Raw genomic sequence first — 18,653 nt, forward strand, 5'->3', positions numbered from 1 at the left:
CTACATAAATTTCACATATTAATATATTTAATTGTATTCATTGATAGGCCTATAATATAGCCTCAAAGGCTAATATAATATGAGATTGTTGAAATCAATAAGCATCTGTACAAATATAGGCTATGCAAGTTATATTGGAGGTTGGGTTGCTCGGGGTGCCATACCAAAAAAAAAATCCTTTGAAGGGGTGCCGTGGTCTGTTTGTTTGGGAACCACTGCTCTAGATATAATGCATGTATTCTCTAAGGCTTCTGGGCTACTTGAACATAAACAAATGTGAATTATTGGCAGTGAAAGACTCTATTATTCGCCCAATATCAAACATTCCTGTCAAAGATATAGTGACATACTGTAACCAGTGGCTTCTAAGGGATCTGTCTTTGAAAGGTAGAACTTTAACAACCAAAGCAGAGAGTATTTCTAGGCTTACCTATGCTGCTCTCTCTTTACATATTGATAATAAAACAATCAAAGACATAGACCAGCTACTATTCAAATTTTTATGGAAAAATAAATCACATTACATAAAAAAAATCAGTCATCAGGAATTATATGAGAATGGGGGCCCCAATTTTATGGATTTCAATACCTTGAACAATATCTTGATTAATTGGATAAGTCAATTCTTAAAAAATCCAAATTCAATGTGGAATTGTAGCTCTAATCATATTTTCTCTAAAATTAGTGTGCAATTATAACATTAACATTATAAAAAAAGATCCCTATTCGACTTTCTAACTTCCACAAACAAACACTGCTTGCGTGGTCTGTGATGTAAAAGCACAATATTTCACTGCACCACTATTCAATAATAACATTGTTTGGGTGAGTCAGTTATTCAGTGGTAATGGTGTTTTATTTAATTATCAGGAATTTCTTCAACATTATCAGACACTGATAATGTAATAATATTATTTGTTATTTTTTATGTTTATTTATTTATTTATTATTATTTGTTTGTTTGTCCTCAGAGTTGCCTATCTGTATGCTTACCTATATATTTGTTTAAATCATTTAATCAAGTTATTGATTATTTGTATAATCGTATTGTTAAAAGAATTGGATGTGATGTTTTCAAAGTTACACACACATATTGATATAGTGACCATGTTGGTGTCTTATAACACTGAACTCTTTGACATGTGACTGTTGCACAGGTGGACACTGTGATGTCACTGCTGAAACAATATATTGATTCCTCTTCTAAAGAGAGTCAGATAATAACAAACTTCACTTTTACATTCTTACCTTCCATCAGCAGGTTGTCCATCTTTAAACTTAATAGGAGGATCCACAGAGTCGACACTCTTCATGGACACACAGCTGGGTTCAGGAGAGTCTGCTCTCTGCTGCTGCATCCTGATACAAACAAACAATTAACAAAACAAAGAGTTTAAAAAGACGAATTTTGACCAGACTGTCAGCAGCTGAAGTTTTAGAAGCAGAATGAAAATCAGTAAGAAGACAGTGGATGAGTAATGTTCTCCTGTTCATCAAAATGTCATCTGATGAAAGATGCTGTCTCATCTTAGTTGATTAGTTGACTAATCAGTCGTTGAGGTTTTTGTTAACTCAGAAAGTTAGTAGGTCATTCTGAGTTATTGTGAGTTATTATTCAGTAGTTGAGTATCAGATGTGACAGTGAGTGTGATAATAATGGTGGAGTGATGTGAGTGGAGAACAGCCATGGAGAGTTAGAGATCCTCATCTCACCTCTGAGCTTTGGTCTGGCTGTCATGTTCCCCACACAGAGAGCTTTTAGAGGGAGGGACTCCCTCCTCTTTGTCCTCACACTGATCCATAGCAGAGAAACAGCTGCTGGGAGAGCTGCACTCAGTCACTACAACAAGGTTTCATCACAGGACACATTAGTTCTCATTCGTCTCTAACATGTCACAAATACTGTAGAAAACAGGGAATCAGCAGCTCTTCCCATCAGACACACTGACCAGGTCCATCTGAGGACCCTGCAGCCTCTGGGACAGTTCACAACATGGACTGAAAAACAGCTTTCAGTCAAAACAAGTCTGTCTCAGTGTTTGAAGGTGGTTGTATTTTGGATTAAAATGCATCACAGCCAAGTTGATCCAAGCTGTCCGACCAGTTCTGACACTTTGCATTTTTCACTAATCATATGAGCTCAGGTTATAATTTAGGTGCTGTTGGTTTAACCTGAGAAACACTAGCAGTAATACAAGGAAATCATTCTCAAACTGCTCTCCTTTAACTCATCAAGAAACAAATGGTCAAGAATCAAAATCATCTGTAAAACCTGAAGGATTAAATAAATATTGTGGAACAGACAATCATCATCCCGAAACATATCTACTGTCCAGTCAAACAGATTCAACACAATGATCAAAGTGATTGTTCATCAGACATTTACAGATTTCTCTGGTAGGATTCTCACCTGCTGAAGTCACTTCAGGTCAACTTACAGACACTTTCCACCTTCATGTGTCGAGGAAACATTGGGAGACAAGAAGCTGCTCATTCTCTTCGTCAGTCCTGGTGTTTGTGTGCATTTAATCTGAGGACGCAATCACATCCTCATAACTTCAGAGTCCACATCTAAAACAACATCAGAGTGATGTCAAAACCAGTCTAACCTGTGGCAGAAACCCAGCCAGTGTCAGAGAAATCACACATCACATGATGTGGTTCTACTATTTGTCCACTAGATGGAGCCAACAGAAGATCTAATGAGCGAAAGATCAGATATTAGTATCTCTGACCAACAACATCACTCAGCAGCTTGAATCAACTTGGCTGTGATGCATTTTATCCCAAACAACCATTATCTCTGAGTTTATTTTCAACTTCACATTTTCTACTAAATTACACCATTACAGGTGTCTTTGAAGGGCTTTGTAAGATAGGAGAAATATGTTAAATTCAATTCTGGATTATATTGGAAGCCAAAGCAGCAAAGTTAAAATGGAAAAAATATGATCTCTTTTTCTAGTTTTTGTCAGTACACGTGCAGCTGCATTCTGGACCAGCTGGAGAGTCTTTAGAGACTTGTTAGGGCAGCCTGATAATAATGAGTTGCAATAAACCAGCCTAGAAGTTGCTTCCTTTTTTTTTGTGCTTTCTCATCTCGCAGGAAACCCTGGGTTCCAGGCCGAGCCGTCGCGGTCCTTCACAGTCCTGTTGGCATCCTTCCCTGGCTGTTGCTGTTGCTGTTGTTGTTGTTGTTATGATTGTTGTCATTCTGTCCCCCCCCTTTCCCTCTTTCTTTCTCTCTCTCAACCCAACCAATCAAAGCAGATGGCCGCCCACCAAGAGCCGGGTTCTGCTTGAGGTTTCTACCTGTTAAAGGGGAGTTTTTCCTTATCGCTGTCGCCAAGTGCTGCTCATAGGGGCATTGTTGGGTCTCTGTAAATTAAAGAGTACGGTCTTCACCTGCTCTATGTTAAAAGTTCCCTGAGATGACTTTTGTTGTGATTTGGCACTATATAAATAAAAATTGATTGATTCATTCATTCATTCATTGAAGTAACAAATGCATGGACTAGTTTTTCTGCATCTTGTTGAGAAAGGATGTGCCTGATTTTTGCAATATTACTTGAGTCAAAAAATGCAGTCCTTGAAATTTGTTTTATGTGGGAGTTGAAGGATATATCCTGATCAAAAATAACTCCGAGATTCCTTATAGTGGAGCTGGAGGCCAGGGTAGTGCCATCTAGAGTAGCTAAATCATTAGATAATGTGTTTCTAAAGTTTAGGACCAAACACAATAACTTGATGTAGACAAGTTTTGTCTACATCATACATGTGTGGAAGTAAACAGCATTTGTCCACATCAGCGAGCACCAAACTTGTCTTAAAGGTGCTGCTGTATGTTGTGTGAAATGTTTCAATCCCAATACAATACTCAAGAGTTTCAGCTTATTTCTCCTTTTTTGGACCCCTGAATTTGCCAATTGTTTTTTTATTGAGGAAATATTTATACAAATTTTTTTCAAGATTTCATTGAATAAGCCAGACTTTTTAATGCACCAGTGTCTAATGTCTTAACACAAACAAATGCAGTATAAAATGAATGGAGTTTCAAATCAATTATCTGATTCAGGCATAAATAAACCAGACAAACCACACAGCAGCCATGTCACAGAGTGCTGTGTCAGAGAGAAGATGTCTCACTCTCTTGGAGTTGTTGTACAGTGGTGTTACAAAGTGGAACTTCTTCCCTCACAGATGATCTTTGGTCAAGTACAGACACAAATTGACAACAAAGGAGTTTCATTTTGTCATCAAGTGACTCACAGAATTAATTAGTGACAGCTGCTGCCCAACACGTTTGTCATTTAAACCAAGCTGAAAGTGACACTCAACATGAGAAGCTGCTAGATGAAGCTTTTCTACTCTCAGCTTTGATCAGAAGAAGGAGAAAGGAGAGATGTGGAGATAGTATAATGTATTGTATTGTATTGTATTGTATTGTATTGTATTGTATTATATTGTATTATATTATATTATATTATATTATATTATATTATATTATATTATATTATATTATATTATATCATATCCAGACTGAAGAGCATCCAATCACATCAGACCTGGTGAATCAGCAGGAAGTGTGTCCTCTGTGAGGACGACCAGTGAAAACGCATCAGAGTTGACCTCCAAGTTAATTTTAGATAGTAGATCACCTGTTGTTCTTGTTTTACATGATAAAATGTTTATGGAGTTTATGTATTTGAGGCCTTTTACTGATTTAATGTTCAGTTTTTATTGTTTCAACTTTACAAGGTAAATCAAGGAAGAGGAAAATGGGAGAAAAAACCAACAGAGCTGACTGTTGGATGGTCCAACAATCCAAGTGAACATAAAGATATTTAGGGCTGCAACTCTTCATTATCGAAGAATCTGTTGATTATTCTCTTGATTAATCGTTTAGTTGTTTGGTCCATAAAATGTCAGTCTTGTCTTGTTTTGTCCACAACCCAAAGATATTCAGTTTACTGTCATAGAGGACTGAAGAAATGAGATAAATTTTCACATTTAAGAAGCTGGAATCAGAGAATTTGGAAATTTTCTCCTTAACTTGACTCAAAAGAGTTAATTGATTATCAAAATTTGTTGGCAATTTATTTAATAGTTGGCAAATAATTGATCAATTGAATAATTGTTGCAGTTCTAAATATATTTACAATAATACAAAACACTAAAAAGCAGCAAATCCTCACATCAGATAATGTTTTACATTGTTTTAGCACTAAAAACAACTCTTTTAAGGAAATTTAGTGGGAAAGTATTCACCCTTAGTGTGACAAAATTAAAGTTAGTCATCAATCAGCAGTGCTGGAAGAAGTACTCAGATCCTTTACTGCAGTAAAAGTACCAATACACCAATGTAAAAGTACTCCATTACAAGTAGAAGTCCTGCATGAAAAATCCTACAGTAAAAGTACATAAATATTATCAGCTTGATGTAGTTAAAGTATTGCAGTAAAAGTACATAAGTATTATGAGCTTGATGTAGTTAAAGTATTGCAGTAAAAGTACATAAGTATTATGAGCTTGATGTAGTTAAAGTATTGCAGTAAAAGTAGTGGTTTGGTCCCTCTGACTGATATATTATTATATATGACATCATTAGATTATTAATAGTGAAGCATCAGTGTTAGAGCAGCATGTTACTGTTGTAGCTGCTGGAGGTGGAGCTAGTTTCATCTACTTTATATACAGTTAGCTAGCTTAGTCCAGTGGTTCCCAACCAAGGGGTCGGGCCACTCCAAAGGGTCAGCAGATAAATCTGAGGGGTTGTGAGATGATTAATGACAGAGGAAAGACGAAAAAAAAAAAAAGTTCTGATACACAAATAAGTTTTCAGTTTTTGGACTTTTCACTTTTCGTGGAGCTTTTAACAACTCATAGACATCTGAAATGTGACCACGACTACACAATGCTTTTTGTAAGATATCAAAAGCAAAAAAGGTTGGAAACCACTAGTTTCATCTTGAACAATGCGTTGTATTTTACAAGCTTGTTATATTATCAATTGTGTCAGTAAAGTGAGGATGCTTTCAAAAATAATGCCATGAATAGTTTTTATTGAAGATGATATGATAAAATACATGTGAGAACCACAAAAACACTCTGGGCTTCCACAGCTAGATAGATGTTATTATATTAAAACATGAATAGAGCTGAATGCTGCTCATTGGATCCTGACAATAACAACAGCAGAGTCAACCGAGACAAATCAATGAATTATGTAGCAGGGAAAATAATCTGATTAATTAATTTTGAATTAATAGAATTTTAATTCTGAAAAAGATCTGCAGAATGTGTGTGATGTTTGATCTCACCAGCTGATCTGCAGTCAGCAGAGTTTCTCTACACAGGAGAGACTCTCCCTCCTACAGAGGACACAGAGACACTGAACCAAACCAGACCCTAAACCCAGCATACAGAGGCTGAGTGAATGTGGTGTTGAAGGTGTGGAGGTGGATCAGTGTGTCAGAGGAGACTCTGTAGAAGGACAGAGTGCCAGCAGGACAGTCCACATACACTGCTATTCTGTTAGAGATGGAGGTCGAGGAGGAGGAGGAAGATGAGGAGGAGGAGATGGGTGTTTTTCTGTTATTGTGACACACAGTGTAATGACCACCATCATCAGAGCAATTCAGACTCCAAGACTGATCATTCTTGCCAAACTCACAGTCAACACTGTATCCTCTCCTTCTGATTCCTCTGTAAGTCACTGATACATCAAGTCCTCCTCTCCACTCCACCTCCCAGTAACAGCGACCAGTCAGATCATTTCTACACAGCAGCTGAGGCCAGCAGTCAAACCTGTCTGGATGATCAGGATATGACTGATCCTCCTCTACACGTGTCACCTTCCTGTTGTTGTCAGACAGTTTGAGTTTTTTGTTTGTTGTGTTTGTGTCCAGTTCCAGACCACAGGAATCTGATGGAGAGAACAAGACACAGTACAGCTGCAGTTTATTATCTATTGATTTATTAACAACTTTACTGACAATCACTGAAATTAAACCATTCAAACTTAAACCAGCTCTATGACAACTGAGACACTCCATCCACTGTAGCGCCACTATGGCATGATTTGTAAAAGAAAAAAATCTCTTTTAGCTCTTGAACTGTGACCAACAGAAGGAAATTTCTGTTTCATGGATTCATTGGTTCAAGATAAATGTCAGTTTAGGCCACACCAATTTATGCCAAAATAGATTTTCTATCATTTTGAACTTTTTTCACTTCTTTTACATATTTCATCCAGTTTATCTCAATGTTCTCATGAATCAACCTGAAAACACACTCACATTTCCTCAGACCAGGTTTCAGTCTCTGCAGTCCACCATGGTCCACCCTGGAGGAAGAGACAAAGTCACAATAAATTTCATACACCTTCACTCATGTCCACCATTAAACATGAACCAGAGTCCCTCAGTTAGTCAGAATGTCCACCTGTCTGTCCATACCTGAGTGCATCCATCTGTCTGTCCATACCTGAGAGTGTCCACCTGTCTGTCCATACCTGAGAATGTCCACCTGTCTGTCCATACCTGAGAGTGTCCACCTGTCTGTCCATACCTGAGAATGTCCACTGTCTGTCCATACCTGAGAGTGTCCAGTCTCCAAAGTGGACCCTCCAGTCCAGTAGACAGCAACTTTTCTCCTGAGTCTCCTGGATGATTGTAGCTTAGATCCAGCTCTCTCAGATGGGAGGGGTTGGAGCTCAGAGCTGAGGCCAGAGAAGCACAGCCTTCCTCTGTGATCAGACATCCTGACAGACTGAACGCACATAACAGTTGGATGTGTAAATCTGTGTTGTATATTTTCTGTTATTCTTTCCATTATACTAGATTTTCATGACTTTATGAACATTAAGTCTTCATTGAAAATTAAATGACAGAAACATATATCCTGACTCACATGTTGGCAACACTTCAGCTCAGACAGTACACAAATGTTTTTAATATCAAAAACTCTTAATGTAAACTAGAAACTGGGGGGAAGAAAAAACTACTACTTTAAATACATAGTAATAAAATTACGTTAGAGTTTCCAGTCTGCAGTGTGGACTCCTCAGTCCAACAGATAGCAGCTTCACTCCTGAATCTTGCAGGTTGTTGTCACTAAGGTCAAGCTCTCTCAGACTAGAGGACTGGGAGCTGACAACTGAGGATAAAGCTGCACAGCTTCTCTCTGAGAGGTTACAGCCATTCAGCCTGAAGAAGAACCAGCAGAACAAAATTAGCAAACATTAGTTTTCTTACTTGAGCAAAAAATAAACTACATTAATCTGGATAGTTATGTGTGCACATACAGAACTTTTTTGGAGGCTTTGACCACTGGCAGCAGCCTCAGAAGAGCCTCCTCTGAAGCAGAGTATTTCTTCAGGTCAAACACTTCCAGTTCTTTTTCTGATGACAGTAAGATGAAAACCAGAGCTGACCACTGAGCAGGAGACAGTTTGTCTGTGGAGAAACATCCTGATCTCAGGTACTGTTGGATCTCCTCCACTAGAGAACGATCATTCAGCTCATTCAGACAGTGGAACAGATTGATACTTCTCTCTGCAGACAGATTCTCACTGATCTTCTTCTTGATATACTCAACTGTTTTCTGATTGGTATGTGAGCTCCTTCCTGTCTGTGTCAGCAGACCTTGTAGGTGCTTCTGATTGGTCTGCAGTGAAAGACCCAGGAGGAAGCGGAGGAACAAGTCCAGGTGACCATTTGGACTCTGTAAGGCCTTGTCCACAGCACTCTGGTAGAAATCTGTTAGTTCAGGGTTGTCTTTAAATCGTTTAGACCACCAGGATGTTGTTTGTTCTTCTGCCAGCAGATTGACTCCAGAGTTGATGAATGTCAGATGGACATAAAGAGCAGCAAGAAACTCCTGAATGCTCAGATGGATAAAGCAGAACACCTTGTCCTGGAACAGCCCTCTCTCCTCTTTAAAGATCTGTGTGAACACTCCTGAGTACAGTGAGGCTGCTCTGATATCGATGCCACACTCTTTCAGGTCTGATTCATAGAAGATCAGGTTGCCTTTTTGCAGCTGCTTAAAAGCCAGTTTTCCCAGAGACTCAATCATCTTCCTGCTCTTTTTATTCCAGTGTGGATCTGTCTCAGCTCCTCCATCATACTTGATGTTCTTCAGTTTGGATTGAACCACCAGGAAGTGGATGTACATCTCAGTCAGGGTCTTGGGCAGCTCTCCTCCCTCTCTGCTTTTAAACACATCCAGAACTGTAGCAGTGATCCAGCAGAAGACTGGCATGTGGCACATGATTTGGAGGCTTCGTGATGTCTTGATGTGGGAGATGATTTTGCTGGCCTGCTCCTCATCTCTGAATCTCTTCTTGAAGTACTCCTCCTTCTGTGGATCACTGAACCCTCTGACCTCTGTCACCATGCTGACACACTCAGGAGGGATCTGATTGGCTGCTGCAGGTCGTGTGGTTATCCAGAGACGAGCAGAGGGAAGTAGTTTTCCCCTGATGAGGTTTGTCAGCAGTACATCCACTGAGGCAGACTCTGTTACATCAGTCAGGATCACATTGTTTTGGAAGTCCAGAGGAAGTCGACACTCATCCAGACCGTCAAAGATGAACACAACCTGGAACTCTTCAAATCTGCAGATTCCTGCTTCTTTGGTTTCAGTAAAGAAGTGATGAACAAGTTCCACCAAGCTGTACTTTTTCTTTTTCAGCACATTCAGCTCTCTGAAAGTGAATGGAAATGTGAACTGTATGTCCTGGTTGGTGTTGTCTTCAGCCCAGTCCAGAGTGAACTTCTGTGTTAAGACTGTTTTCCCAATGCCAGCCACTCCCACTGTCATCACTGTTCTGATTGGTTCATCTCTTCCAGGTGAGGCTTTAAAGATGTCTTCATGTCTTATTGTTGTTTCTGGTCTGTCTGGTTTCCTGGATTTTATTTCAATCTGTCTGACCTCGTGTTCATCATTGACCTCTGCAGTCCCTCCCTCTGTGATGTAGAGCTCTGTATAGATTTGCTTCAGAAGGGTTGGGTTTCCTGCTTTAGCAATCCCCTCAAACACACACTGGAACCTCTTCTTCAGGTTAGACTTGAGTTTACGTTGACACTCTGAAGCAGGAGTTCCTGAATGAACAAACAACACATGAAGTCAGTGAGTGGATCCCACAGAAAGTCTATGAATCTGAACATGTAAGTGTGTCTGTATCATTTTTCCTCCACCATCAGTATTATTCAGCTCAGTGGAGGGCAATGTGATGACCCCTGTCATCTTGACAAAGTACTCATGCTTGACAAAGTTAATGTACTGGACGTCAAGATATGCAGATGTGTTTTTCCCCAGCTCTCTCCTTGCTACATGCTTCAGTGCTTTTTTTGCATTTCTTGCACTTCACTGTCATTCATCAAAAGAGAGCTTCTACCAGATACACTGGCACTAACAAAGCGACTATAGTGCGATCACAAAACAAAATAAAACTCTATTTTGAGAAACAGAAAAGTCTCCCAAGTTTCCCATTGCACCAGCTGGTAGGGTAGCCTAGCTCACAAGCTTCTCCATCCAAAGATGTACAAACATTCTTCAAACCCAACAGAATCAGAAAGTTGCACAGAGTGCAAGCGACTGAATGAGACAATAATACTACTTTGAAGGAAGATCGAAACACTTCAGCAAATAAGGGAAAGTGAGCAGTTCTTTGACTCTGCGTTAGTTTCCCTCCTGACAGTTTGGAGGTTTGTTTGTCGGAGTTTATTTGGCTCATTTAAGGAACTTGGTGTCGTCAGGAGGGATTTTCTTCATTTGGAGCGGTGACAGCAGGATTTAACTGGCGGAATAGGTAATATAATCAATAAAAAAAACGCTGTCCTTTGTGAGGAGTGTATGTGGCTGACACAGAAGTTTATTTATTTATTTTTAACAATCGAGCACACACTTCTTAATCTTTTTCTGACTAAACTAAATATAAATGAAATGTATAATTAAATTATATGAAACATGCTATTATTGATGGCCATTATCAATTCAAACTGTATAAAGATAGAGCTGGCAACAGAAGCTGTGTCTGTGTGGACGCTGCACACACACTGCTGAGATTCATGAAGGCTGCGTGTCCCAGGGGTTATGCCAACATAGCTAGCAGCCCTGGATTATGCGCACTGGCTTCTACACAAGCTGCCAAATCAACTTCATACTGGCACTGCCAGGCCGAAAACATGACAGCCAAGGACATCAACTCCAGTCAACCTGATGTTGCCCACCACAGAGGAAACATAGCAAAAGCATGACCATTTATAAATCAAAAAGATTCTGAGAAACCAACTCAAGCCTTCATCTCAAGAAGGCTAGACTACTGTAATGCACTTTTTACTGGCCTCCTGAAAAAAGCCACTGAGACACTTCAGCTCATGCAAAACTCTGCAACTTGTCTATTAACCAGAACCAAGAGGAGAGAACACATTAGTCAAGTTTTAGCTGCTCTGCACTGGCTTCCTGTCACATTTAGAATTGACTTTAAGGTCCTCCTCCTTATAAACAAAGCCCTAAACAGGCAAGAACCAAACTATATTGGCGAATCCCTTGTTAGCTACTTGCCCTCAAGAACATTGCGATTATCTGCTGCTGGTTTATTGGAGGTTCCCAGCAACAGCTGAAAGAAGATCGGTGACGCAGCCCTTGTCAGTTGTGACCCAAACTATGGAATACACTGCCCATAGGTATCAGGGAAGCCAGCTTGCTAGATACTTTCAAAAGAAAGCTTAAAACCTATCTCTTTACCCAAGCATTTAAATAGCTTTGCACTTATGCTCGACTGCACTTCTTTTAAAATGTTATATTTTGCTTTATATTATACATTCTACATAGTCTATGCTTTAACTTGTTTTTATTGTATTTTATTCTTTGATTATTATTCAGTATGCATTCTATGTATTTTATTTTCACTTTATCAAGTGGGTTTTATTTTTATTTTTTATTGCTTTTATTTTCATTTTATTTTCCATCTTATGTTGCATCAATGTTTGATTTTTTACATACTTTTATGTTCTTTTATGTCCTTTTCATGTAAAGCACTTGGTGCTGCATTTCTCGTATGAAAGGTGCTATACAAATAAAATTATTATTATTACCATTATTATTATCATTATTAAAGTAGTCATGTTTCAGTGTGTCCTCACTGGGAGAGCTCACAAGGCTTATTCCACTATTTGTGCTGAGGATGATTTGGATTATGATACGGTGAAGCTGTACTAAAAGAATATGAGTTGGTCCCTGAAGCAAATCGCCAGAAATTCAGGAATTGGGTAAAGTGCAATAAGAAAACAAATGTGGAATTTGTCCGTAATTTTCCCACTTTAACCGGTGGTGCTCAGCTGGGAAAGTTGCTACTTTTGATGAGATTTGTGAATTGATTGTGTTGGACCAGTTTGAAACTGCTATTCCTCAACTCATTGCTAATTGTGTGAATAAGCAGAAGCCCTCCACCATGCTTAAAACAGCTGAATTGACTGATGATTTTGTGTTGACACATAAGGGTAGTTTTTCATGGAGTTATTATTATACCAAGGTTCAGGAACAAGACCATGCCCCTCTCTCTCACTAAATTCAATCACCTCTGCCTCACTAATTCAATCATCTGTGCATACCTATAAGCGTGTCCCCTTTCTCTCCTGTTCGTCTCAGTTCTCACGGCCCTCCCTCCCAAACCCCATTCTTCTCCTCTCTCCCCTCTCAATGGGTGTCACGGTGGCTCACAGTGGTTAGCACTTGTGCCTCACAGCAAGAAGGTCCTGGGTTCGAACACTGGCCATCCCAGGTCCTTTCTGTGTGGAGTTTGCATGTTCCCCCCGTGTTCGCATGGGTTTCCGCCAGGTACTCCGGTTTCCTCCCACCATCAAAGACATGCTCATTAGGGTTAATACTTCCACATAAGTAATTCTTCTTGTCCTATTCTGGGAACCACAGGGGGATGACGAAGCAGAAAGCTCATCGAGACATACGTCCCCCACCCTGAGTCTTGACCCCCAGGTGCCTAGATACTCCAGCCTATTTGTGATTCCGTTTGGTCCCCAGTCATCCCCATGCCATTGACCCCCTTCATCCCTCTCCTCAACCCGCATCCAGCCCACCATATACTATCCTCATCAATCCTGAACCCTCTCGACAATCCAAATAAATCTACTTTTATACCGTTCAAATGGTTTGGTCTTTGTTAGTGAAATAGACGTGCAATGGTGATGCAAACTTTCACCTGATTCCTTGCATAAGCCTGCATTTACAGGGTGACCTGAGGGTGCCAGAGTGGGTAATTACTGCCATGGGGAGGATCATTGGAAGGACAAGTGTCCGCTGTTGAAGCCAAGAGCGTCATTCACCTTCACCTTCACGTTGTATGCTTCAGCTTTGCTATGCTCTACAGTTTTGGAGCAGAGACCATTGTGTGTGTATTTGAGTACTGGCTGTGGTTCTGGTTTGGAGCGTGTGCCAATTAAGGTATTGCATGACACAAGTGCTAAACATTAATTTATTGTGGAGTCAATGCTGCCTTTTTCACCCACGACAGGAATTGGAGATTTTGTACTAATGAAGGGTATGGAGCTGGGCTTAATTCCTGTGCCACGTCATTATATTGTGCTGGATTGTGAGCTGGTGCAGGGCATTGTTCCTGTCAGGGTGCGCCCCGTGTTGCCACTTGACGATGTGGTTATGATTTTGGGCCAGGCTGGTATTGCTGTGTGGGCTGATGTGCCGCAGTCTCCTGTGATTATTTCCAAACCGCTAGCATCTGGGTAGCTGGGTAAGAGTGGTCAGAGTGAGGGGCTTTTAGAGCCTGCGCCATGGCACATGCACAGAGCCCTAACGCCTCTGCCCACGACCCACCTGATCCAGGTGTTTGCTCAGCCTGCATTGTGATGTGCACACGGGGCTGTGGTGGGTCAGACCCGCCTGTTTCAGGGTGTACTAAAGGTATGGCGTCTGTAGAACATGTTTCGAGGGAGAAGTGGGTGAAGAGTCAAAGAGTCTTGTTACCCCAACTGCAAGCACTTGGCACCAGTGTTCCCAGGGAATAAAGCCTTGCTGCAGCTAGGCTGTGGCACTCTCCTCTGACTACTTGCAGCTGCTGCTGCTCTCTGCTCTCCCCTCTCCCTTCCTGTTACCTGCTTTGGTTTGGTTCAGTTATGTTGCTGTAGTTTTGTTATGTTTTACTTTCTTGCACCTTACAACACCCACAAACATATCTTACACCCATACACACCATACATCACTGATGCTACTGATATCTACACCCCATGCCTTAGTTATATTTAGTTACTTCTTTAATTTTTTTTCTCTTAATTTGGGTTAGTGTGGTTCAATAAAGCTTGACATGGTGTGTTCCCCTTTTGTTGTGGCCACTTGAGCCAGGTAATAACAACAAACAGCCTCTGATCTGATGCAGATGTGTGCAGCAAATTTATGGCAGAGTTTGAAATATAAACCTTTCCCATGTTGCCTCCATTTCCTCTCCATCGTGTTAAATCTGTTAAAATCCTCTTACGGTTCTGCAGACGGTCAGCCAGCTCCTCCTGCTTCATTCTCCTCAGCAAGTGCACTGTGATCTTCAGAAATGCCTCTCTGCTGCTCCTCTGCTCTTCCTCCTCACCGCCCAACACCTCCTCATCCTCACTCTGACTCTCTAAGCATTCTGGGTAATCTGGACTCAGACCCCTCTGGACTCTCTTCAGCTCATTCTTCACAAAAGTGATGATGTTCTCCTCCAGCAGCTGGAACAGGAAGATAAGCTGAACATTTAATTTAAACTGATAGAACACAACATGTGATTCATCTGTCAGTCTGAAGGTCTGCTGGTCTAAACAGAGCAGCATGGACACTGTTAGGACCTCAATGGTACTCTAGTATTTAATCAGTGGTTGATGGAGTAAAATGTGTTTTTGTACATGTACACACCACAAATATGGAGTCCAGGTGTGTTTGATGCTGCTGTGCAGACTGATCACTTGGAACCTCTGAGCTCTGCTGCTGAACTCTGTGGAGAAAACATCACATTTAAGGTCATTTAATGACTCAAAGCTGCAAACAGCTTAATAAAGATGTTCTGACATGATGACAAAATGAACTCATGTAAATGCTGCTCTGATTACTGGATGTCAAATTCTTACCTTTGATCAGCAGGTTGTCCACCTTTAAAGTCATCAGGATGACCCATAGACCAGTCACTCTTCATGGACACACAGCTGGGTTCAGGAGAGTCTGCTCTCTGCTGCTCCATCCTGATACAAATAAAACGGTAACAAAAGCATACAGTTAATACCACAGAAATTAAGTATTAATCATCAGTTTAAATCCCAGAATTAAATAGAAATCTTTCAGAACAGAGTGACTGATGAGTTCAAATTCCTCCTGTGATGGAAAGAGGATGGCAGGCGACTGGGTCATCAGTCAACGGAAGAAGAAGGAAGTGAGGATGTTCTACAGGAGTTCTATGGCTCAGTAACAATCTGTAACAACCTCAATAACTAAAGATGGAACTATAAACATTCCAGTTCACCCTTCAGATGGATGAACACAACATCAAGCAGCCTTTACTCTGTACAGACTCTGTTAGAGGAGGTACAAGGTGATCCATACATTGTTTTAAAACTGTCCCTGGTGCTTTATGTGTTTTCAGAGTCAACGTCTTCATCCATTCATTGTTTAGTTACTAAACAAAGGATATGTTTTAGTTAATTCATAAAAATTCAATACGATACTAAACTTTAGTATTTTCCATCTGATCCATACAGATCCTGTTAAAAAAAAATTCAAAACATTTTCTGATTCAAATGGGGTCATTTATGTTTTGTTTGTTTGTGTGGAAGAGAGGAGGGGGGAAGAAGAAGGACAACAAAAAAAAGGTATGAAATTAAACTGGTATAAGCTGTGCCTGATGGAGCCGGAGGTGGATTAATATTGTAATTATATCACTGTTTTGTCTGTTAAGTTGAATAAGATGAAATACATAAAGTGAAAAAGAAAACAATAAATCAAACCACAGAGAACAAAGTGAGGTGTTTTACATGTCAGTGTTGTCCTGCAGAGGGCAGCAAACACCTGCCAACACTGAATAAGAAGCTCTGTGAGAGAGGGAGCTGAGTCTTTCTGAGATGAAGATGTTCCTGTCAAACTGAAAAATAATCAACTTGTCCAATCACAGCTTAGAAGCCGTGCCATGGGCGGAGCTTATCCACACCAGCAGAGGTGAAGTCAAAAATGACAGACAGCCTTTCACAATAAAACAGTTTCCTGTTGGCTGAGAGACAGAACTACTGACTGTATGCCGTCTTCTCATTTCTCAGTTTGTACATCCTCGATTCCTTTCCTCGCCTCCTCCCCTCGTGTCTTAGTCCGTCCCACCTGAGATGCGAGCGGAGGAGGCGAGGAAGAGACACGAGGAGAAAGGAGTCGCGGCAACGAAGCAACCTTGCTTCGGAGCCGTCATTTTAAAGCAACGTCAATTTAATATGACGTGCGGCACAGCTGCATCATCTGTCCATTGTTTTGTTATAGTCTACCGCTGTATTTTATGATCTCTGTCAGATGAGCATCACAGTGTTCATGACAACTTGTATATTTACTTTTAATTCAAATCACAACGTGTCATAATGTGACAAAGATGTATGGATGTCATACATCGTTATTTTTATTTAACACACACACACACAGATATATGTATGTATATGTATATATATAGCCTTTATATATGTTATGGTTTGTATATGTGCATATGTGTGTCACGCCTCTTTTATACGTCACAGGTGCCGGAAAAACTTCTGCAAAGGAGACACCTGTGCATCCTTGCTCATAGCTCCTCTGGCAAGCCTCCTCTCTCCTAGAGATGCAATTTTGGAATTGTGATATCCTTAAACATGGCGTGCTGAAATCAATTTCCAGGTCACAGGCAGGAGGACAGAGGAGAGAGGAGATGAGGAGGCACAAAATAGAGAAATGAGTAGAGCCCTATGTTTAGTTCCATTTGTGAGACTGTTTGCAGTTTTAATGACATGGATTGTGCTGCATGAAAGAACAGACAAGACAACAAACACTGAAATGTAAAACACCTTTTCACTTTGTTTTCTCTGTTCTGATTTGATTTTAATGTGGCCTGAGAAACCTTCATTGTCTCTTTACTAAAGGTTTTTCAATTAATTATGACAGTAAACACTTACATGAAAAGGAAACACGTATACATAACGTGCATTATATCTCATGTTCTCTCTTTCTTTGATTTGTCTTTAATGAGACATTTTAGAATTTTTCTCATCTTCCATAAATGAAAAACATTCTTGTGTGTAACAATCATTTCTGTCAATTATCAATCTGTTCACTCAGTTTATCAATCCTGAGATCAATATTCTGACCTTTGCTCAGCAGGATCCATCTTTGAAGCTCCAGACAGACACATCCAAGTTAGCTGCTGTTACACACACATATTGATATAGTGACCATGTTGGTGTCTTATGACACTGAACTCTTTGACATGTGACTGTTGCACAGGTGGACACTGTGATGTCACTGCTGAAACAATATATTGATTCCTCTTCTCAGGAGAGTCAGATAATAACAAACATCAGTTTCATATTTTTACCTTCCATCAGCAGGTTGTCCATCTTTAAAGTTAATACGATGCACCATAGAGTTGTCACTCTTCATGGACACACAGCTGGGTTCAGGAGAGTCTGCTCTCTGCTGCTGCATCCTGATACAAACAAACAATTAACAAATCAAAAAGTTTAAAAAAGATGAATTTTGACCAGACTGTCAGCAGCTGAAGTTTTAGAAGCAGAATGAAAATCAGGACTTTAAGGACATTTAATGACTCAAATCTGCACAGAGCTTATTAAAGATGTTCTGTCATGATGACAAAATGAACTCCTGTAAATGCTGCTCTGATTACTGGATGTCAAATTCTTACCTTCCATCAGCAGGTTGTCCATCTTTTAACGTAACAGGACGCTCCATAGAGTTGACACTGACACAGCTGGGTTCAGGAGAGTCTGCTCTCTGCTGCTGCATCCTGATAGAAATAAAACGGTGACAAAAGCATGCAGTTAATACCACAGAAATTAAGTATTAATCATCAGTTTAAATCCCAGAATTTAATATAAATCTTTCAGAACAGAGTGACTGATGAGTTCAAATTCCTCAAGTGATGAAAAGAGGATGGCAGGCGACTTGGTCATGAGTCAACAGAAGAAGAAGGAAGTGAGGATGTTCTACAGGAGTTCTACGGTTCAGTAACAATCTATGCCAACCTCAATAACTAAAGATGGAACTATAAACATCCCAGTTCATCCTTCAGATGGATGAACACAACATCAAGCAGCTTTTACTCTGTACAGACTCTGTTAGAGGAGGTACAAGGTGATCCATACATTGTTTTAAAACTGTCCCTGGTGCTTTATGTGTTTTCAGAGTCAACGTCTTCATCCATTCATTGTTTAGTTACTAAACAAAGGATATGTTTTAATTAATTCATAAAAATTCAATACGATACTAAACTTTAGTATTTTCCATCTGATCCATACAGATCCTGTTAAAAAAAAATTCAAAACATTTTCTGATTCAAATGGGGTCATTTATGTTTTGTTTGTTTGTGTGGAAGAGAGGAGGGGGGAAGAAGAAGGACAACAAAAAAAAGG

General features: G+C 40.1%; 1 protein-coding gene across 1 annotated transcript; it reads right to left on the reverse strand.

The window, feature by feature from the left end:
* Nucleotides 1-6,334: 6,334 nt before the first annotated feature.
* On the reverse strand, nt 6,335-18,024 carry LOC137180259 (NLR family CARD domain-containing protein 3-like). The gene is given in 11 exon segments (XM_067585597.1): nt 6,335-6,397; nt 6,399-6,925; nt 7,299-7,345; nt 7,597-7,770; nt 8,034-8,207; nt 8,306-8,429; nt 8,469-10,106; nt 14,513-14,738; nt 14,923-15,001; nt 17,600-17,710; nt 17,927-18,024. Coding segments are annotated over 11 exon segments (3,210 nt in total). The 5' UTR covers nt 17,974-18,024.
* Nucleotides 18,025-18,653: the final 629 nt, after the last annotated feature.

This window comes from Thunnus thynnus, chromosome 1 (assembly GCF_963924715.1).
Source record: "Thunnus thynnus chromosome 1, fThuThy2.1, whole genome shotgun sequence".
In the NCBI taxonomy this organism is placed as follows: domain Eukaryota; kingdom Metazoa; phylum Chordata; class Actinopteri; order Scombriformes; family Scombridae; genus Thunnus; species Thunnus thynnus.